The 23,019-nt window shown below is 37.0% G+C and overlaps 2 protein-coding genes across 3 annotated transcripts in view; one reads left to right on the top strand and one right to left on the bottom strand.

Annotated features, from left to right (window-relative positions):
* Positions 1 to 7,592, top strand: part of col27a1b (collagen, type XXVII, alpha 1b) — a 114,999-nt gene extending 107,407 nt beyond the window's left edge. The window contains exons 58-61 of one of the 2 annotated variants that reach the window (XM_030143547.1): positions 2,804 to 2,975; positions 3,053 to 3,162; positions 4,347 to 4,565; positions 6,078 to 7,592. In XM_030143547.1, coding sequence (XP_029999407.1) covers positions 2,804 to 2,975; positions 3,053 to 3,162; positions 4,347 to 4,565; positions 6,078 to 6,227 — 651 coding nt within the window. In that variant the 3' untranslated portion in view covers positions 6,228 to 7,592. The remainder of the gene's footprint in view (positions 1 to 2,803; positions 2,976 to 3,052; positions 3,163 to 4,346; positions 4,566 to 6,077) is intronic. The other variant, XM_030143548.1, reaches the window with a different exon arrangement.
* LOC115425793 (3-oxoacyl-[acyl-carrier-protein] reductase FabG) lies at positions 7,329 to 22,481 on the bottom strand. Its single transcript, XM_030143549.1, has 8 exons — positions 22,389 to 22,481; positions 22,095 to 22,265; positions 19,509 to 19,687; positions 12,706 to 12,799; positions 11,707 to 11,776; positions 11,581 to 11,617; positions 11,356 to 11,419; positions 7,329 to 8,064 (listed from the first exon to the last, which is right to left on the bottom strand). Exons 1-8 carry the CDS (start codon positions 22,410 to 22,412, stop codon positions 7,906 to 7,908), a joined length of 798 nt encoding a protein of 265 aa, XP_029999409.1. The 5' UTR covers positions 22,413 to 22,481; the 3' UTR covers positions 7,329 to 7,905.
* Positions 22,482 to 23,019: the final 538 nt, after the last annotated feature.

Genomic DNA, 23,019 nt, shown 5'->3' on the forward strand with positions numbered 1-23,019 from the left:
GAAAATGCATGATTTTAACAGAAAGAAAAACACAAAATACAGAAGATAATATTATAATAAATGGTGATAAATCACTTAAGGAAGGTTAAATAGAGGGAATTGCCACGAAAGTAACACTGAGTCTTTATGGGTTAAATTCATTAATTTCACTTTGGATTTTGATCTCACTGTAGTTGCACTTAGTTTTATTAGTGCACTAGTAGTTCTATTTTTATTTTAAGGAATTGACTAGTTTTAGGGTTTTTTTTGTCAGTTGTAGTTTTTCAGGTACTAGGAAGAGAGTTTGATATACTGAAGCTGACAAAAATAAGATATAAATACCAAAAATAAAAAACATTTTGGTATCAAAATCAATCAAATATTATGTACAGAGCTATATAATATTGTGCAAAGCCATTTTACTGATTGTTCAATATGACATGAATCATTACCATTGGGACAGTCAAAAATCAGCATCTGGTATTCCATTTCTTTTTGTTTTTCAACACATTGGTCATTGTTATTTGTATTTAGTGCCGCAGGTTTCAAACCATTACTTGCCTTAACTCATAAAGACCCAGTGCTACTTTTGTGGCAGTTCCAATATATTTTTTCTCTATATTTAACTTTTCTTAAGTGATTTATCATCATTTATTATAATATTATCCCTTTTATTTTACGTTTTTTTGTGAAAATCAGGTAATTTCCTGTATTTAATTCACTGATCATGAAGATGTTCGTAAAAGCTCAGATTAAAGTTGAGGGTTATTATATCAGAAACGGAGAAAACGGAAGAAGTGGCTTTTTCAGTGAAATATATCAATAACTGAACATAAAAGAAGTGTCTCCATCCACTGTCATTGATCCAACTCCATGGGTTTTACTGGTGAATCAATGTTGTAGAAGATGACGGTGTTTCCACGTTCACTATGGAGCCTCTGAACATCCAAATGGGTCAAATCTGATGACCATGAAAAGATGACAAACTGTATTTTAAACCAGTTATTCACATGTATTGATAAGGCTTAGTGGATCAGAAGTTATAACACATTGTACAGGGTGGGGAAGCAAAATTTACAATGAACATTTAGTTGTTTTTTCTCAGCAGGCACTACGTCAATTGTTTTGAAACCAAACATATATTGATGTCATAATCATACCTAAGACTATTATCCATACCTTTTCAGAAACTTTTGCCCATATGAGTAATCAGGAAAGCAAACGTCAAAGAGTGTGATTTGCTGAATGCACTCGTCACACCAAAGGAGATTTCAAAAATAGTTGGAGTGTCCATAAAGACTGTTTATAATGGAAAGAAGAGAATGACTATGAGTAAAACTATTACGAGAAAGTCTGGAAGTGGAGGAAGCAACAAAAAAATGTACCAAAGCTTTTATTAAAGCTCTCAAATCCAAAATCCTAAAGGATCCAACCAAATCCATGAGAAAAATGGCAATTGAACTTGAGGTAGACAACAAGACCGTTAGAAATGCAGTAAAATATGATTTGAAGTTAAAATCTTACACAAGAACACCAAAACACTTGTTGACAACAGCAACAAATCCAACTTTTGCAATTTTTGGGAATCATGTTTATGGCCGCCTTCTAGCCCAGATCTAAACCCTCTGGATTCTGCTATTTGGGGCGTTTTGGAACATGCTACCAATAGAACATTGCACGGCAATGTCGACTTTCTTAAAGATACTATTGAAGAATGGGAGAAGTTGTCACCCGAATATTTGAGGAACACTTGCGCAAGTTTCAGGAAGCGTGTGAAGGCAGTTATTGAGAAAGGAGGACACATAGAATAAAAACATTTTCTATTATGTACATTTTCTTGTGGCAAATAAATTCTCATGACTTTCAATAAACTAATTGGTCATACACTGTCTTTCAATCCCTGCCTCAAAATATTGTAAATTTTGCTTCCCCACCCTGTAAATCAGTAGATGCTTTTGGTCTCCAGTGGCTGTTTGGGTTTTTATGGGCTAATTTTGTTCATTAGACGAAAGAGACATGATACAGAAAGTCAGTTTATTTAGCAATTTGTAGAAATGACTGAAATATATCAAAATGATTAAAACTCAATTAGGGATATAACAATATGAAAATTTCATATCACGGTTATTGTGACCAAAATTATCACGGTTATCATTATTATCGCGGTATTATTGAAATTGTGCTCAAAATGTTCATAAAGTACTAATACAGACGCTGAACTGATTTAACCAAGTTGTATTTTTAAAAAAATCAAATAAAATAATTGGCACAATGCACTTTCTGTTGGCAGAAACATTCAAATATTAACCCTTAATGGTCTGAGCCTATTTTGGCCGTTTTTCAGTATTTTTGATTTTGCCTTTATATACTATATAAAGAAATGTTTACTATACCCATGTTTGGTATCTTTTTTTCAGCACAACTTCATCTATCTCATCTGCCTATTATTTTTTTCACTTTAACCTACTATAAAAACATAAAAGGCCAGAAAACACCCAAAAAAATATAAAATCCGATTTGAAAAATGTATATACATTATTGCATAAATAACACGAAGATGCTTAACGAACCTTTTTAAAGACTTTAAAAGTGAATATTGGTTCCAAATATTAGGTATATAAAATCAAAATTAAAACTATACTCTAATATTTGACATAAAAGCATATCTTTACATAGGTGTTTTTTCCCCTAAAAGTGCAGTAATCAAACACAGTTATCATAATTAGAATTTAAACGGTAATACTAACCGTCTGCAATTTTACTGCGGTTTATCATTATACCGGTAATCGTTACATCCCTAAACTCAATATAGTATCTATATCAGCAGAACTATCCGAACTTGGACCTGCCCATGTTAGACCAGAGCACAGAAATCTTCAAGACGCTGCAGCACCTCAGCACTCTGATCCAGAGTCTGAAGAACCCGCTGGGAACCCGGGACAATCCTGCCCGGATCTGCCGAGACCTCTACAACTGTGAGCAGAGGTTGTACGATGGTGAGGAAATGAAAACGCACCGTCATTTCCATCTGTGTACTCCTGCCTCTTATGTAAAGGAAAATATTTGCTCTCAGGCACTTATTGGATTGACCCGAACCTGGGCTGTGCTGCAGACACTATCGAGGTGACGTGTAACTTCACTGGTGGAGGACAGACCTGCCTGAAGCCCATCACAGTTTCCAAGGTTAGGATTACGACTATATTTAGACATTTGCTTCAGTGAAATATAAACACAGGCAGGATGGGTTGTGTTAACATGTTGGGCAGACAGTAAATCAGTATTAAACCCGTTGCTCGTCTCCATGTGGAAAATATTCTCTTGTTGTGTTTGAATTTCTGCAGAACAAGACATGTTTATGATTTGTCGTTAACGTGACACATTAAATAAGAAGACTGTTTATCGTCCCTTCTGCTTCTGTACTGTGAAACATTAACTCTTTGTGGAATACAGGACATTAGTCTTGCTTCATTTCACATCTGATAGACATGCTTTAAAAACACAAAAATAGGACCCCGTATCTCACCAGCATGGTTTATCAAGAATCAATAACAAGTTGAATTTGTAAGGTTGTCAGGTTCTGCTGCTATGTTAAGAGTCCTGTGGTCCTGATGCAGGAGATCAATCTCCCAATAGAAGTGGGTGGTAATTTCACTGGAGGAGAACTCAACTAATTAAATTAAAATCCATGTATGACTTCCTATGAGTGCTCAGTAGTAAATATATTGATATCTCCTGTCACATGGTTAATAAATCTCTAACCATTTCCATGTTATAAGCCATCAAAATATGGCCCGTACAAGTCGAGGCGAATTTTTTATATTTCAAAACTTTGTAAAAAGGTCAAAAATCAAAATTTCTCAAAACTGAACAAACTTTGTACACATGGTCCCAAGGAAGCTAAATATAAAATAGAAATGAGTCCGACCAGTAGTTTTGAAGAAGGAGACTGTGGAAATCTACACATTGGTGACCTTGAGTTTGACCCTTCGAGGTCAATCAAGGTCAAAGGTCATGGTCCCAAATGAAAGTCCATATATGACTTCTTATCAGTACTCAATAGTAACTATATTGATATGTTTAACCATTTTTATGTTATAAGCCGTTAAAATATGGACCATTATAAGTAAAGGCAATTTTGTAATATTTAAACAATTTGTCAAAAATCTAAATTTCTGAAAACTGTGAACAAACTTTCGAGACATTGTTCCAAGGCAACTACATATAAAATTACAAATTTCTTCAAACATCTTCTCCAACTAAACTACAAGTCAGATTCATGTCTAACAAAGACTGTGACAAAGCTGACGCCGGACACAGCACCTTTACAATAGCATAGAAATTAATTTAAAAATACTCCTTTTTTACAGTTGGAGGTAGGAGTTGGTCGTATCCAGATGAACTTCATCCACCTTCTGAGCACTGAGGCTGTGCAGCACATCACTATTCATTGCCTCAACATGCCGGTGTGGGCAGCAGGACCCTCTCTGCAGCCTTCAGCTCAGACTGTGAGCTTCAAGGCCTGGACCGGGGAAAAGATTCAGGCCGGAGATCTTCTGGAGCCACTGATACCCAGGGACGACTGCTGGGTACGTGCTGATGTTATTATGTCAACAGTTCACTGTAAAGTTACTGAGAAACTTACTATAAACTTAGTGTCTGTAGAGGAAATAAAAATCCAACACCAACAGTAAAGAGCATCCACACACACACAGATCCTAGTTCTACAAAAACGTATAGAAAATGTTTATGTTTACACATTTGGCAGACGCTTTTTTCCAAAGCGACTTACAGGGGAAAACCAATTAAATCAATCAATCAATCAAATTTTATTTATATAGCACCAGATCACAAAAAAAGTTATCTTATAGTTATAGTTAAAATAAACTAGTGTTTTAAAAAAGACAAAATACATCATACATCGTAACTCATGATTAGTATAAGAAAAGTTACACCTAGCTATTGATCAGTGATTTGTTGTCACATGATATGGAAGTTATTGTAAAAATGCAGATTTTCCCATATGGTAAAAAACAGAAGATGCTCTAAAATCAAATCCAGGGTGGTAGTGCTCTATATGGACAAAAGACATGTTGAATTCAGGTGTTTCTTTTCTAACAGGGGTCTGGGTTACAAAACAATAATAACAAATGTCACAATATAGATTTATTGTGACAAATATTGCATTACATTGGTTAGTTTAGTTTAAATTATCTTTATTTCTAAAATGCCTCAGAGATGGTTTTTAATTAATTTCTCCCAACGTTGATTTTGGTTTTTTTTTTCATTTGTGACATTAATGATTTTTAATGTTCTATCTCTACATTTCTAAAATATTTTTCATGCTCTTACTATAAATAATAATTTTCTACCACAACTGACCATCTACTTTCTTCACATCTCACTGAGAAGGAAAAATCTCCCATTAAAATGTAAGGAAATATTGATGTTTCTAAACTATATGGACAAAAACATTGGGATGCATCATGGCTACAGCTGTAGCTGATGTCCTGTTCATGCTGATTTGAGATAAAAACATCAATATTTCCTCATTATTTTCATCAGTTTTGTAGCCCTGAACCTGAAACACCTGAGTTCAACATGTCTGAATACTTTAGTCCATGTCGTGTATAATAGACTTTGAGTCACTAACTCCAAGCACACAGGTCAACTGATTTTACATATGGAATATACATTTAGAGGCACTTTATCGAATTAATATATATGTGCCATGTTTGCCCAGTGTAATAGTATCAAATTATCATTATCTTTTATTCAATTATTTATAGAAAATAAATTTTAAAAAATCAGTTGTGAAAACATTTCAGATCAAATTTGTAATTAATTTTTTGGATATTAAGACTGAAGAAAAAAGACATAGCTCTTTAAATGTTAGATATGAGACGTTTTCTATTAATTATGAGATAGTATCTTGTAATTAAAGGATGTCCAATGTCCTGTGCAAAGCATCAAAAACCAACTAGGAAACTAAATGGAAACTTTAGAAACAAACCTATTCCTGTGACTGAAAACCACTGGAACCTGATGTTTTCATGTTACACACAGTTGTGAAGTCACACGGTTCAAATCTTGTATTTTAGATCAAAGATGGCCGCTGGCATCAGACCCACTTCATTTTCCAAACGCAGGATCCAAACTTACTCCCCATCGTGGACGTGTTCAACCTGCCGCCCACCGCTGTGCCTGGTGCACGCTATCACCTGGAGGTGGGGCCCGTGTGCTTCTTATAGGGTCTCGCAGAGGCCTTGAATACTTGTCATAGGAGGCTGGTGCTACGGCGGCGTCTACTACAGCAGACTCCCACTTTTCTCTCCACAAAATATGCTCGGACTGCAGACGCTGAATGGAGGGGGCACCAGAGAGGAGGAGCCCGTTGGAAATGCAGAGAAAAAGATTTGTGGCACTAATCAACTTATGGAAAAATGATCAAAATAAGCTTCTTTTTTCAGGGACTTGTGTCTGTAAAACAAGACCTGTTTTATGCGAGTGGAAGGAAGTAATAATAATGTCATCTCTCGGACCACGCTGTATCATATTTCCTTCACGGTCTGATCCCTAAAACATCTTCCAAAAGAAATCTGTACAGAGATATCAAAACAGCTACATTCACAAACACGATACTTCCTGTTTAAGTATTATTTATACATGTATTTTAACTGTGTATTGTAATATAAAGTGCAATAGTTATTGTTCCGTGGCCTTCAGGCGTTCTAACAGTATCAATCTAACTCAGTTCAGGTATACAGTGCAGCGTGCCTCAGACACACAGGCATTCTGTCTCCAGGTTAAGTCCTTCATGAGCCTCAAACAAGTGTCCGGTGCTGAGAGAGACCCTGTGTTTATACAGCTACATGTATCTTCACACAAACAACTGCTGTGTGCTACTCGTCTAAAGTGGATCCAAGTGTGTCAAGACGCTACCTCGTACTGCACCCCTCATCTCACAGCGATTAAGACGTTACCTGATGGGATCTAGGACAATGCGGAGGAGGTGACACCTGGTGCTGCAACCGTCGACACTCTTTTACAGGATAAAACTCTCAAAACAAAACAAAGCTACGTCTGTGCTTCACTTAAAAGGGAAGATGGTAAAACATAGACACAGGCCAAATTCATTAAGTTATATGTTCAGTACAGTAGCATTTTATTGAATTCAATATTCTCTGTACAAGTCTGAGACTATAAGTTAAGTATTTTTATTTGTCAAAGTGTAAATGTCTATAATTATGCAACTTTTATTATCTGCAATGGATGCTATTTAAATTTTATTTAAATTTTGATTAGCTTTCCACTTCAGTCTATTCATTACCTTCATGTTTTCAGCACATTTCTGGTCATTTGGAGCTTTAAAGATTCAATTGTCTGTTTTTTATTATTATTACGATGTCCACATGGAATTGTATTTGAGGACATGACCGTCTTGTATTACTTACTGTCAGTGTATTTGTCAGTGAAATGTGCAGGAATGGTGGTTGTTCCTGCCCATCTGTAAACTCAGAGGATTTGTCACGTTACAACACTAACTACCACGGTACAGGACTGCAGTCGATGAGTCTAAGGACTCAACTGGCAGTTCAATAAATGTCTGAACCCTTTGTTGATCAGTGGCTGTTTTCAATGTAACCTACGCAGCAAAGTGAGAAAATGAGTTGCATTTAAACTGCCTGTTTACAGACGCACATTTCATCTTCCCCTCTTTCATGTCACATCTGGAACTGTCAAGTCCACACAACCATTAGCCGAGAAAAAGTGACAAACTGTGGCCCTGAACACCTTGTTTTGTTTTTTTTTTACAGGTTTTTGTAGTTTGACTGTAACAACTTGCAGCCATACTTGATACAAAAACACAGTCAGACATTGAGATTGAAAGTGCTTTCCTGTATTAAGACATGGATGCATTGTTGAGTCTTATCGTGGACACATGGCGTGTCGCCCTCCGTCTATCGGCAGGTTGACTCCAGTGATGAAGCTGGCGGCGTCGGATGCCAGGAAGGCGATGCTTTGGGCGACTTCCTCCACCTCTCCAGGTCGACCGAGGGCGTGGGTCTGTTTGCACTTTGCTAGAAACTGGTGCAAAAAAAAAAGGGGAACATGGATAGATGTAGGTTTGGCAGTTTCAAAAAAAAGCCCCATCACCAACCAATGATCACCCAGAACTGCAAGCTTGTTCTGGTCATTCACATTTTACAATAAAATGTGAATGACCAGATATTTGTTAACAAGAATAACAAGCATCAAAACGCTGAACAAGCGGTGCTAGGCACAACAAAGCCCACCCCTCAAACATATTTTGCCCATTATAAGTAAATGGGAAGATTTTTAAAATTAAAAAAAAAAAAAAATTTGACCTACTTTTCCCAAAATATGAGATCTATTCTGGGTCACTGGCAATCTATAAAGTCAATTTGTCATGAATTCAACCAATAGTTTTGCTCCTACAGATGTGAAATTTCACCTATTATAAGTAAATGTGTGTGGAGGGGTGTGTGTGTAAAAAATTCATTAAAAAAATTCAAACTAGACCTACTGTTCCCAAAATATAATCAGATCTATTCCGGGTCACTGGCAATCGATAAACCAAATTTGGCACGAATTCAACCAATAGTTTTGCTGCTAGTGTTAACAATCAAACCAAACCAAAAACAATACCCCTCCCCTCCCCTCCCCTTCAGGGGGCGGGGTAAAAACAGAAGTCCATTGGGGACTAACAACTTGATCTGGGAACTCCTTTTTGTAGTCAGGGTAAACCCTGATGACACCACCAAGAACCCTGCAAATGGACTTGTTTGCTTGTTTGTCTCAGCAGTAAAACTACTAGTAACAGTGGATCTGTTCCATCTACATGTCCACCAATGCCATGTCAGTGAGTCTGCAGGTACAAACCAAACCCACATCAAAGGATGCACCTGAGTGGGGTGCAGCCACAGTTGGTTTTCCACCACAATGAATCCCAAAGTCTGCTGTGAATAAAGGTCTGTATGATCTCATGGGGATTTCAAAGGTTTACCTCAGATGTGTTCAGACGTGGGGTGGAATGAGGTACTTGACCATAGTGGCTGAATTACCTACAGTAAAGGGTTACTGATAAGAGTGTTGCATGGAAGCTGGTGTACTGCTGTGAATGGGGGCAGGAGCCATATGTATTTGAGCCACCTAATAAAAACCATCATTTTAAGTGTACCCTACATTCATATCTTTTCACTGCTTACTCTTGCTGTCATGACAACCCTGTCTGTATTTAGATAATGGTCATTTAGTGTCTCTGAATATCTTACTGTGTGCTTTTTTTGTATCTGTTCATGTCTCTGAGGAACCAAAATCTTGAAGGTCGTGTCTTCAAGGAAACTAGACTCCTATGACAAAAATCTGTCCTTTAGATTGTGTGTAGTTTTTATTTACCCTGCCACCTGAAGGGGAGGCAGGGGGTATTGTTTTTGGTTCAGTTTGTTTGTTAACACTCTAGTAGCTAAACTATTGGTTGAATTCATACCAACCTGGGTTTATAGATTGCTAGTGACCCAGAATAGATGTCATTACATTTTGGGAAAAGTAGGTCAAAGTTAAAAATTTTTTGTGAATTTTTAAAATCTTTTTTCTTCTCCTATTTACTTATAATGGGCAAAATTTCAAATGTCTATAAAACATCAATTTTGTTTCAATTTACTTAAAACGTGGCACATATATGGAGGCAGTTGATATGCTGACATCAGCACATGCATAGACATGATGACATCAGCTGGATTCATGCCAAAATAAGATACAATGTGTGTGAGGGGTGGGGTTCTTTGTGCTTTTTACCGTTTTCGTTGAAGGTTACCTGTAGTGAATTTTCACTGCTAACTATTTCAAAAGATCACATTACTAGCGGTTCCATTAGGTAACTTACATTATAGCCTGTCAAGTACTGCGAGTACTAAGTCAGACATGGTCAGCAACATGTTGCCTCTTTCACGGGCTGTTCCAGCACCAGTAGTGACACAAATTTGTTGTATTGTCCAGTTACCTGGGCTGTAATGGACTGGTCACTGACCCCGTGCAGCAGACACCAGTCTAAGATAACATGTTATCAGTCAGTGCTGGGTTGCATCTCTAGGACAATGGCGGAGTGCAAAGCTTTCAGCTGCACAAACAAGTGCTTTCCACTCAATGTCGCTCACTGACTGCTGCTTGTTTACTTGCACTGATCACCCAGAATCAATGCCGGCATGTCACTTCTGGCCAGTAATGGCTGCTCCCCATAGGTTCTGCCCCCGCCAATAATTCACATAAGAAACAGGTCCGGTGTGGTGCATTTATGGTGCTTTTTCCTGAATTTGTGCCTCTCTTATTTATCAGTAATACACAAAGCATAATTAATATCGTATGCCTGACCAGTGCAGGTACATTTTAAAGGAGTCTGGTGGCTTTTATAAGAGCTTCAGGGCTTCCAGTAAAGCAGTGAAAATACTGTAAACACAGCGTACCCTTCAACTAATGGATTTTTTTTTTTTTTTTTTGCTTGGCCAACAAACAGTCTCACATGCAATATTTCATTATATTAACTTTGGCATCTATTATACCACACAATGGTTACGGAGGGTCACAACAAATGTCGCAGTATCAATTTCTTCATTTTCCACCAAGATCTTGTATTGATGGAGAGTCAGACCACTGTGTAAAATCTTCCCCAGCACATCCTAAAGATTCTCAGTAGGGTTCAGGCCTGGACTCTGTGGTGTCCAATCCATGTGTGAAGATGACTCCTCGTTCCCTAAACCACTTTGACAATCCGAGCCTGAGACAGTCCAGTCTTTATGTTCTGTATCAAACTGATGATTGTTTCAGAAATCAGAAGCTATTCACTGCATCAGTTAGGGTTAAAGTACTTACTACATAAAACATTTTCATCATTGTGATAATTACCCTATGGAAAAATGTCAACTATTTGCTGAGTTAAATCCAGGTGGAGACCTTTTTTTGGCCAGGTTGCGATCCTCCACAGCAGTGCATCATTTAGCCTCCATGTCCACTTCCCTGCCTGCTTCTCTAAATTGGGTGCGCTCCAAGTATACAACTATGCTTCACTTTCATATGGGTATAAAGAAGTTTATTTGTTTTTTTTTTAGTAGAATGCATAGTAATCTTCTGTTGGAGCTGTGCTTGTATTGCAAATCCAAAACTGCAGGTCACAAAAACTCCAAATTAACCTTTTACCACTAAGGATGTTTCGCAGGTAAAGATGCATGAAAACTACCGGCTGTAAAACACACAGTAGCAGTGTTACTTTAATTGGTATTTCAGTGTATTTTCATCCTACTACATGACCTGGACACCACCTCAGTGCATGTTTTATTCTTAATAGGAGTGTTGTGGTCTCACCTGGGCGTACTGCTCCTCATCCAGCCCTGCTCTCTTATGAACATCTGTGACGATCACCCCAGGACTGCAGACACACACACACAGGCAGGTAACTTTATACACCCAAATACAACATGTGACAACCGATAAATCTCTATTGTGTATCCTAGAGTAAACGTCAGGTCAGTGTGAAAGGAGGTCGGTTACGTGACGTGAAGCGGTGACGTGATTGTTTAGGACACGTACCAGACAGAGTTCACTCTCACTTGCTTGGATGCCAGCTCTGAAATAAGAGGCAGTTGAATTATTTCCCACGTCGTGATGTGCCAGCTTCGAAAAATGCGGAGCATATGGCAAAGTGGCTGGACTCACCGAGCGCGATGCAACGGGTGAACTGGTCAATGGCAGACTTGGACATGCAGTAGGCCAGGACACCGGGGAACTACAGGAGAAAACAAACCAGTCTGTTAGATAACACAGGGAGGGAGGGAAGGAAGAGAGAAAAGATGGGAGGGATGGAAGGGAGGGAGAAAAGAAGGAAAGGAGGGAGGAAGGATAGGAGGGAGGGAGGGAGGAAGGAAGGAAGGATGCAAGGGAGGGAGGGAGGAAAGAAGGAAGGGAGGGAGGGAGGATGGATGGATGGGAGGAAAGGAGAAAAGAAGGAAGGGATGGAGGGAGGATGGATGGATGGATGGGAGGGAGGGAGGGAAGGATGGGAGGAAGGGAGAAAAGAAGAAAGGGATGGATAGGAGGGAGGGAAGGAGGAAGGGAGAACAGGAGAAAGGAAGGGAGAAAAGAAGGGAGGGAGGGAGAAAGGAAGGAAGGAAAGAAAGAAGGGAGGATGGGAGGGAGGGAGAAAAGAAGGAAGGAAGGAAGGAAAGAAAGAAGGGAGGAATGATGGATGGGAGGGAGGGAGGAAGGAAGGAAGGAAAGGAGAATAGGAGGGAGGGAGGGAGGGAGGGAGAAAGGAAGGAAGGAAAGAAAGAAGGGAGGGAGGGAGGATGGATGGGAGGGAGGGAAGGAGGAAGGATGGGAGGAAGGGAGGGAGGAAAGATGGGAGGGAGGCAGAAAAGAAGGAATGGAGAGAGGAAGGAGGGAGGGAGGGAGGAAAGATGGGAGGGAGAAAAAAAGAAGGAATGGAGGGGGGAAGGATGGAAGGAAGGATGGGAGGGAGTTAGGGAGGGAGGGAGGTAGATGAGACTTTATTGATTCCACAACACAGGTAATTCAATGGTGAAGGCAGCAACAGAACAAGGTGTAAGAAAAACTGCAGCATAAAGATAGTGCAAAAAACTATATACAATCAAAATACTAATAGTACTAAAACTGTACAGACTATATCCATATTTCCAACTTCTACTATATACTGACCGATCTTTGCCCATTGACGCTGGATACGTTGACAATGGAGCCTTTGGTCTTGATCAGGTGAGGGACACAAAGGTGAGTCAAATGGAAAATAGATCTGGAATTAGAAAGGGGGGGGGGGCACAATTAACATCAATCTGACAAATAAGATTCAAGTTTCAAGATCCTTTGTCATTCAACATGTATGATGAAGGAAATTCTGATCCACAGGCTGGTAGATGGTGAACACTTAAAAAAAACCCACACATTTAAAATAGAAAACAACAGAGCAAGTGCAGATAATAATAATAAACACAGAAGAGGAGAAATGACTGAAATGTAAACAGTTAAATGCACGTTATATTGTGGAACAGTGGTTCTCAAACTTTTTACAGTGGAGTACCCCATGAAATATAGATTTTAACCAAGTGCCCCCAACTCACGCTTCAGCATTTTTGATTGAAAAAATTAGGCAAAATTTGCTCTTGTGTCAAAACTTTGTAAACAAACAACATATATATATTAAAAACTAGAAGCACTCGGAGAGCGCAGACCTCCGCCAAGGCTGATCAGTGCCCCCCCCTGTGGGCCCCCCACGCCAAGGAGGTTATGTTTTTGCCAGGGTTTGTTTGTCTGTTTGTCTGTCCGTTAGTGTGCAACATAACTCAAAAAGTTATGGACAGATTTTGATGAAATTTTCTGGTCTGCGCCCCCCCGTGGGCCCCACCCACCCCCGATCACCACCAAAATTTAATCATTTCTTCCTTATCCCATTTCCAACAAACCCTGAAAATTTCATCAAAATCTGTCCATAACTTTTTGAGTTATGTTGCACACTAACGGACAGACAAACAAACAAACCCTGGCAAAAACATAACCTCCTTGGCGGAGGTAATAACAAATCTTTATAAGTAAATTTAAACCCAAACTGAGCAGTGCCCTGTTTTATTGATAAGAAAAATAAATTCAATGGTCATTAATGAATAAATGAACCTTTCATCAATAGCAAATAATGATTTAATTACTCAAATAAACTCATCTTGAACTAGAAGCATTCGGAGAGCGCAGACCTCCGCCAAGGCTGATCAGTGGCGCCCCCCGTGGGCCCCCCCACCCCCGATCGCCACCAAAATTTAATCATTTCTTCCTTATCCCATTTCCAACAAACCCTGAAAATTTCATCCAAATCTGTCCATAACTTTTTGAGTTATGTTGCACACTAACGGACAGACAAACAAACAAACAGACAAACAAACCCTGGCAAAAACATAACCTCCTTGGCGGAGGTAATAAAATAAAATAGAAATGTTCTTAAAATGCTACCAAAGCTTAAACAAGATGACAGACAATAATAATATAAAAGATAAGTGTCAGTTTGATTATATGAGTGTATTCAGAACATGATGACTTGTTTAACGTATTTTTACCTCCGCCAAGGAGGTTATGTTTTTGCCAGGGTTTGTTTGTTTGTTTGTCTGTCCGTTAGTGTGCAACATAACTCAAAAAGTTATGGACTGATTTTGATGAAATTTTCAGGGTTTGTTGGAAATGGGATAAGGAAGAAATGATTAAATTTTGGTGGTGATCGGGGGTGGGGGGCCCCACGGGGGGGGCGCAGACCAGAAAATTTCATCAAAATCTGTCCATAACTTTTTGAGTTATGTTGCACACTAACGGACAGACAGACAGACAAACAAACCCTGGCAAAAACATAACCTCCTTGGCGTGGGGGGGCCCACGGGGGGGGGCCACTGATCAGCCTTGGCGGAGGTCTGCGCTCTCCGAGTGCTTCTAGTTTGTAGTGTTATTATTAAAAGTCTGGTTTAATTTTGTTATGATGTGGCGTTATTACATAAATAAAATTTGATTGATATTATATTTGCACATCTTGAGCTGTATCGGTGTAGTTTATTGTTCACTTGTGGTTTGAGTTGTACATTCTTGTGGCGTTCGGGTAGTAGCTGTTTCTGAGATTAAATGAGTAAGATTTATTAAAGTTGCGAAGAACATCTGCGAAGCATTTCAGTAACGCTCCTCCACTACAGCTACATGTTCGTCTGCTTGTATTTCCATTAATCCCGTGCAGATACACATCAGTGCGTGCAGTTGTGTGCATAGTCGTAGGTCACCTTTAACTGTGTTGTTTACTCAGGGTTTTAATGAGCGCGCATATTTATTTCTCAGTCTCTCCTCAGATACAACAAAACACACAAGAAAATCACGAATAATTGGTTTCAACAGGCAAAAGTCAGTAGTTAGAGTGACCTCTGTTCTCAGGACTTAAAGCAGCTCAAAAATAAGAAACGTTAAAAATACCCAGACTGAAACCTGGTTGAACACGACTGGGAAATCTCAAATTGTTGCCCATGTTCTTTATAAAGCCAGGTCCTTCTAAATAAATACATGTCTCTTTTATGTGTAGAAGGTGTTTTTAAGGCTGGTTATGGATTTCCTGTATATTCTGGCTGTATATTGACACAGAGACTGAGGAATGGAATAAAAATTACACTGAAGATATTAACAATCAAGGATGTTCAATTTAAAATGGGTCAGACCAGTAAAATACTATCATAATAACCTATAAATAATGTAAAAAAGCTATTTTTTTCTTTTTGTTTGTATCAAAAAAGTAAAATTACACAAAAATGTTTACATTTACAGACTGGCTTTTCACAAAAAATATGAACAACCTGAAATGTCTTAAGAGAAGTATGTAGGATTTGAACAATATTCTGCCTACAACAATCAAGGATGTTAAAATAATTTTAGGTCAATTAATTCTAAAGTGGATCAGACCAGTAAAATACTATCATAATAAACTATACATAATGAAAACTGCAAATTTTTCTCTTTGTTTTAGTGTAAAAAATGGAAAATTACACTAAAATGTTTACATTTACAGACTAGTCTTTTACAAAACAAATGTGAATATCTGAAATCTCTTTAGAGAAGTATGTGGAATTTTAATAATATTCTCCCTGTTATTTAATGTTTTGTGTATTTGTAGATCCACTGTGATCTCTAAGTTGTGATTCACATGTATAAATGATAAACTAAGGCGTAATATTGTTAACATTGCCCTTATTTTACTAAAGAATTGTCAGGTTGTTCATATTTGTTCATGTTATGTTCAAGTACAATTTGTAGATGTAAGCATTTTAATTATGGAATTTTAAGTGTATTTTTGCGTGTATTGTAGAATATTTAAGCATATTTAAGTGTATTTTTGCGCGTATTGTAGAATATTTAAGCATATTCAAGTGTATTTTTTATTTTACAGAATTTACTTTTTTCACTCAAAAGTTCTTTTCCTATTGTTTATATAACTTTACTGGTCTGGCCCACTTAATATCATATTAGACTGGATGTGGCCCCTGAACTAAAATGAGTTTGACACCCCTGCTTTACAGTATTTAATATACACTATTATAGTATACTGACTAAAATGATAGTGTATCTTCAGATTCTTCGATTAAGTACACAAGCATCTTCCTTTTTCCCATCCATCCATTTTCACAACTATTTAGTCTGTTGTTGTAGAAAGTTTTAAAGTAAAAATACTGTTGTGCTATTAAGTAAATAACACTAGGTTACAAAAAAATGTTTTTTGGAAGTTGTCTTGGTTTTTTCAACTGAATTAGGACCATTTTGCACCGCTAAATCCAAAAATGACATCTGTTTTTCTCAATCAGGTCAGGTTTTTTTGCTAATTTGATTTTGAAAAATTTGATCTTCTCACAAAATTGATGACATTTTTGTGACTTTATCAGTTGATTTTTTTATATAGTTCTCACCCAAAATAGGTTTTAAGAGAAAAAAAAATCATTTGATCACTTGATTCCTGTTAGGTACAATGGTGTATTCACCGCAGATGTAACAGAATACGTCAGGCTTATTTTTGCAAGATCTTCTAGTCGAAGCCATTTCATTCACCTGTAATATTAAAAAAAAACATTAATCATAAATTGGCAAAAGTCAAATCTTCAGAACTCGTTTATTGCAAGAAATATGAAAGAATTTTGTATCATATGATGTGAAAATGCCCATAAATGTAAGCAAAAATGTTAAAAAGCCAATATGTAGCATAGTTCAGAAAGTTGACCTGATTGAGCAAAATTAATGTGATTTTTGGATTCAGCACACCAAAATTATCCTAGATCAGCTCAAAAAACTTCAACAATAAATTTGTTGTTGACCAGCATAATGTAATACTTTGCTCCGTTTAATTTCGAGCATCAGTTCTCATCTCCTGCTTTGCTCCACACAGAAACTGAAGCAAAGATGGAGCACTGCACAAACAAACAGCACAAACACTGCCCTATACATTAGTTCTGCTTCTAAACATCTCAAATTAAAATAAGATTCCCAGTTGATTAGTTGCAAAAAGATGTTGACTGTGTTTACTGTTTCAGCTGATGGACTAATGGATTATTAAATGCATGTCCTGAGTCACAAAGCAGAGATATTCAGTTTACTGCCACTGGACAAAAGGATCCAACAGCTATTTATACTAAACAATTTTTCTTCTTCGATCTTTTTTTTCTCCTCAGAAATAACTCAAGCTCTTTATAGATTATCAAAATATTTGCACATTAATGCAGTAATTGGCAAGTAATTGATTGCTCTAAGCTTATATAACATAAATGATAGTAAATATGTTTAAGTACCTCAACAAAAAAAAAATACTAATAATAATACATTGGTTTTATATAGCGCTTTTCTAGGTACTCAAAGGTGCTTTACAATAAGCAGCCAAGGAATAAACACACAACAAAAGGGCAAATACAGCTATGGAACAGATAGAGAGCTAATGCAAAAGGGCAAACAAAGACAAATACTCAAGCAAAAAGGCAGAGACATACAGAAAAGAAAACACACGAGAGAGAAGGGTGGATGAAGGTGGAACAGGTCAAGGTTCTAATAGTTTTGGATTTTTCATTATAGTTTAGTTTTATTTAGTTTTGACTTTTTTTTCTGTAATTCAGTTAGTTTTAATTAGTTTTTAGAGCAGGTTTGCTAGTTTTTATTAGTTTGAATATTTTTTCAAAATGCTTAGTTTTAGTCTAGTTTTAGTATTAATTTTAGTTTTGTCGTATCTTTTCTCTTCTTCGCCGTCATATTCAAATAAATCCCAGACAGGACTCTGCTACTTTCTCCCAACTTTAGTCTGCATGTTTCCAGGTAGAGTGGGGACCAGAAGACGACTCTAAACGACATGTGACAAGAAGTGACGGACCGTGAAGTGTCGTATGGTGCCAGCAGCTAAAATTGCTAAAGTGAAATAAATTGCTTTTGTATCAATCCGACGTTGACAAAGACAAAAACGAAGGGAATTTTATCCATAATTTTTATTCGTTTTAGTTAGTTTTGTAAACACACAATACAGTTTCAGTTAGTTATCATTTTTTTCTTTTAATTATAGTTTTTATTTATTTCAGTCGACGAAAATGTTTTTATAATTCTAGTTTTCGTCATTTCGTTAGTTTTCGTTAACGATAATAACCTTGGAACAGGTGGATGAAGGTGGAAGAGGTGGTCAGTTGTTGTAGGTTGATCTGAAGAGGTGAGATTTGACTTGGCTTTTGAATGAGGTGAGTGTGTCAGAGTTCCGGATGTGAAAATATGACCATTAAGTTTAGTTTAAGGTGGACCTCACTGTTACGCACAATAACCAGTCACTGAACATGTGCCTCATGTCTGACACATGTACGTTTTACACCAGGGGTCTCAAACTTATTTTCTTTCAGGGGCCACATTCAGCCTGATTTGATCTCAACTGGGCCAGACCGGTAAACTAATAGCACAATAACCTATAAATAATCACAACTCCAAATTTTTGTCTTTGTCTTAGTATAAAAAAACGCTATTAAATTATGAAAACACTTTTATGAACTATCCGAACAAAAAAGATGTGAATAACCTGAAAAAAATACAATTTATTAAGAAAAATAAGTGCAATTTTTATCAATATTATGTCTCAATTTATCATTTACACATGTGCATTATGGATTAAATCTACAAAGAAACAACACTTTTCTTTAGACGTTTCAGGTTGTTCATATTTGTTCAGCTTATTCACATTTTGTTACAGGATAGTTTGTAAATGTAAATATGTCCGTGATTTAATGTTATTTTTCGCACTAAAACAAAGACGAAAATTTGAAATTGTGATTTTTTTACAGACATAATGTAATTTTTTTTTTTCACATCAAACCGAGAAGAAGTCATTCTTTTTTGTCGGTTATTCTGCTGTTATTATTTGATTGTAGATCGTATTGGTCTGTATGTGGAACCTGAACTAAAATGAGTTCCTGGAACCTTTGGCGGGCCGCATTTGGCCCCCGGGCCGCCTAAGGTTCGACCCCTGTTTTACACTGTTTACCCTGTTATATTTGCACATTTTTATGCTACTTTTATTTTTTTTTTAATTTTACCCTTCCACACAGAATACCTCTAATTTGCACATATTTTCAATTGCACTGTATTTTATATTTTTTAATACGTGTCTGTATCTTTTGTTGTTATTTAGATGTAAGTGAAGTGTCGCTGGCAGAGACCACCTGCAATTTCGTAGCACTACTGGTGTAATAACAATAAAGCCTATTCTCTTCTATTCTATTCTAATGGAAAAGCTGATTTAATTTCTCCCTCACTCACTGATGAATGAATCCAAGCTCCCTGACATTTGGCGACCACCCACCGATGCCAGAGTAACGTTCAGCGTCCATGTCACCGGGTCACTGTCATCCTGGAGGACACCTCTGCCCCCAGGTTTCCCCTTCATTTATCACCCGTCTGTAAGTGAACGTGACTGTGTGAAATCCCACCTGACATTGACGTTCATGACCTTATCGTACTGAGCCAGGTCTGTCGTCTCGATGCTGCCCATGGCTAAGATACCGGCGCTGTTGACCAGGATATCCAACCGGCCGAAGTGAGCGATCGTCTGTTCCACCGTCTTCTTCACCGTGTCCTCATCCGTCAGGTCTCCAGGTACGAGCAGAGGCTGCACAGTGACACCCAGACCAAATATTTACTTCTACATGCATCAGGAACAATGTTTCTACTGGATAAAATGATATCAGATTAGCTGTGGATCTGAATAATCATCTGGTTCCATTTCTAAACAATAACAGGAAACTCGCAGCATACTTTAATATCCTGACTTCCACTCAGTGTTCATGTTTATCTTCATCCACAAAGAAAATACATTTGGACACGGTGTCAACTTCCTTCTACACTACTGGCATGTAGAGCTGGATGACAAGGCCTAAAAACTGAATGTTCATTCTTTTGGGTAATTTAGGATTTTGGCTGAAGACAGAAATTGATTCCAAAACATTATGTCTTTACTAAAACTACAAATCCTAACCAAACAAAGGGTCTCACGCTCTGTTATGTCATTGGGTGCCTTTAGCTTTGATTAGAACACACATTCACTGTGACAAGAGCCCCCATGCACCAACATTCTCTTAAATTTTTCTTATATTTTCCAGAGTTCTTGCCTCCTATTTTTTTGTCTTAACCTTCCGGTATCCCGTCCAGCAAGGCCATTACTAAGCACCAAGTGTGCGTTTTTTGTACATTTGTGGAATAATGTCAAAAAATTTTCATACAGTTTGTTTTTAATTCTTTTACACTTTTTTCTATTTCATCAACTTGAGCTGTAAATAAAAATACCAAATACTCAATAACTGTCACATTTTTTAACCCTTTACATGCTGTTTGTAATGTAAACAAACCATTTTTTAGATTCAAAACACAAAAAATTTTTTTTTTTTCAATATACTACATAAAAAGTGGATTACAATTACAGGCACACTTTGCACTTCGTGTTAAAAAACTTCATATTATTTTTCACAATTTAAATAAGGTTAGAATTCAAAAGTTGTTCATTTGTGCATGATCTTTAAAATTCTGGCCACCAACTAAAATTTGCACATTATAAACAAAAGAAAATTACCAGACTAGCATCTGTCTCCCAAGTGTGCCTAAAACGCACAATTTATTCCATTATAACCACTGTTTTTGATCCCAAAGCCATTAAGGCATTAATCCTGCTTTTACTGATATCTGGGCTTCATTTGAGAGGTGAGGGTCTACATTAATTTATTAACATTGTTAATGTTGCTGTTAATCACTGACATATGCCAGGCTGCAAAAATCAAATAATATGTGACCCAATTTTTATGTAGTATTTTGAAAAAAAACAACAACAACATAGTTTGTGTTTTTTGCATCAAAAAATGTAGTGACATTATGACGAAAAGAGATCGTTTAAAGTGTTAAAAAAAATCTAAAATGAATGATTATTTGATATGTATGATGATTAGGGCTGACCTTGATTTACAAAAATAAAATCATATTAGAGCAGAAAAATAAATCAATATTTAATACTTAATAGTTTGATTTATAGGTGTGCATTTTATGCACACTTGGTGACAGATGCTAGTATTTTTGAACATTTGACCTAGCGCCAAAAATAATAATAATGCAAACTAGAAAAGCACTCGGAGAGCGCAGACCTCCGCCAAGCGCAAAAATTCCCCACATAATCGGTGATACAAATCCTACATTTATTTTTTTTAATAAAATCCGCCTTCTGGATCAGATCCGGATCAGCCTTTGAAATGTGATAGAGGACCCCACTGTCAATTCCTGAGATAAATTTCATGAGTTTTGGTCAATAATTAAGCGAGATATTGGGAAACGAAAATTTTGGCCCCATTTACCACAATGTTAACAAAAATTTCAAAGTGATCCAGAATCCAGGATTTCTTCCAGATCACCCCCAAAAGTTAATCATTTCTTCCTTATCCCATTTCCAACAAACCCTGAAAATTTCATCAAAATCTGTCCATAACTTTTTGAGTTATGTTGCACACTAACGGACAGACAAACAAACAGACAGACAAACAAACCCTGGCAAAAACATAACCTCCTTGGCGGAGGTAATTAACCAATGTTGGAGTTAATCATTGACATATGCCAGGCTGCAAAAATTAAATATGTAATCCACTTTTTATGTAGTATATTGAAAAAAAAATTTTGTGTGTGTTTTTTGCATCCACAAAAATGGTTTGTTTACATTACAAACACAGCATTTAAAGGGTTAAAAAAAAATGTGACAGTTATTGAGTATTTGGTATTTTTATTTACAGCTCAAGCTCATGAAATAGAAAAAAGTGTAAAAGAATTAAAAACAAACTGTATGAAATTTTTTTTTTACATCATTCCACAAGCGTGCGAAAAAGGCACACTTGGTGCTCAGTAAGGGCCTTGTTGGACAGGATACCGGAGGGTTAAATAGAAAACACACAAACAATAAAAACAGATACTGCTGAAAACTACACCACCCTGGGCTGGGGATGCAGTTTTCGGCAGGGAGCAGAATTCGGCACTACACTGTTTACCTCGGCGCCTCCACAGTCCGTGCACTCTTTGGCTATTCTGCTGAGGTTTTCCACGTCGCGGCCATTAAGAGCCAACAGAGCCCCTAGTTTGGCGAACAGGACACTGGTACCTGCTCCGATCCCAGAACTGGCCCCCGTTATCAGAGTCACTTTGCCTTTCAGAGAAGACACCTGACAAACACCAAACACAGCTTTATAGAGGCGCATTTATGAGCCCAATAAACGGACAGTTAGTCACACAAAACTGAACATACTTTAAAGTAACAATGAACAACATGCTAACGAAAAACTTACTTTAAAAGCGTCACCTGAAGCCATGAGTGATGTGCTTTTTGTTTTCGTTACTTGAGTGAACTTGTGGTCAGTGAAACGCGTCTACTAGTGATGACGTCATCACACATGGACTTCACAGAAAACAGGGAGGACAACTAATTGAAATGAAAACTGAATTGAATTGAAAACATTGAACAGTAAATATACATAATAGTATACAACAACAAGGGTAGAAAGTTCTATAATTCACGAAATCTTTTACATTATATAGAGAAATACATGTAAGTAAAATCGTGGAAAGAAAAAATAAATAAATAAATACAAATAATAAACTAAATAAATAAAAATAAGGAAAAAAATATGTAAAAAAAAAAAAAATTAAAAAATTGCTCAAAGAATAAATAGAAATTATACAAATTGAATAAGATTATACATTTGACATATTTTTTTTTTTTGTTTTATTTGCTTTAGAACTTATACTGTTTCTCAACTTGTCTACGAAATTGGAAAAAAGGGCTTTGAAAACAGTGATGTTCGGATGTTGATGTGCAAATTTGGAGCAATGAATGTGAAATTTGGCAAAAATAATCAAAAGGTTGATAATATATCTTTTTTCTGGAGTTATTTTATCAATGTGTGATAGGCCAAATAA

The sequence above is a fragment of the Sphaeramia orbicularis genome, chromosome 9, assembly GCF_902148855.1.
Source record: "Sphaeramia orbicularis chromosome 9, fSphaOr1.1, whole genome shotgun sequence".
Lineage (NCBI taxonomy): Eukaryota > Metazoa > Chordata > Actinopteri > Kurtiformes > Apogonidae > Sphaeramia > Sphaeramia orbicularis.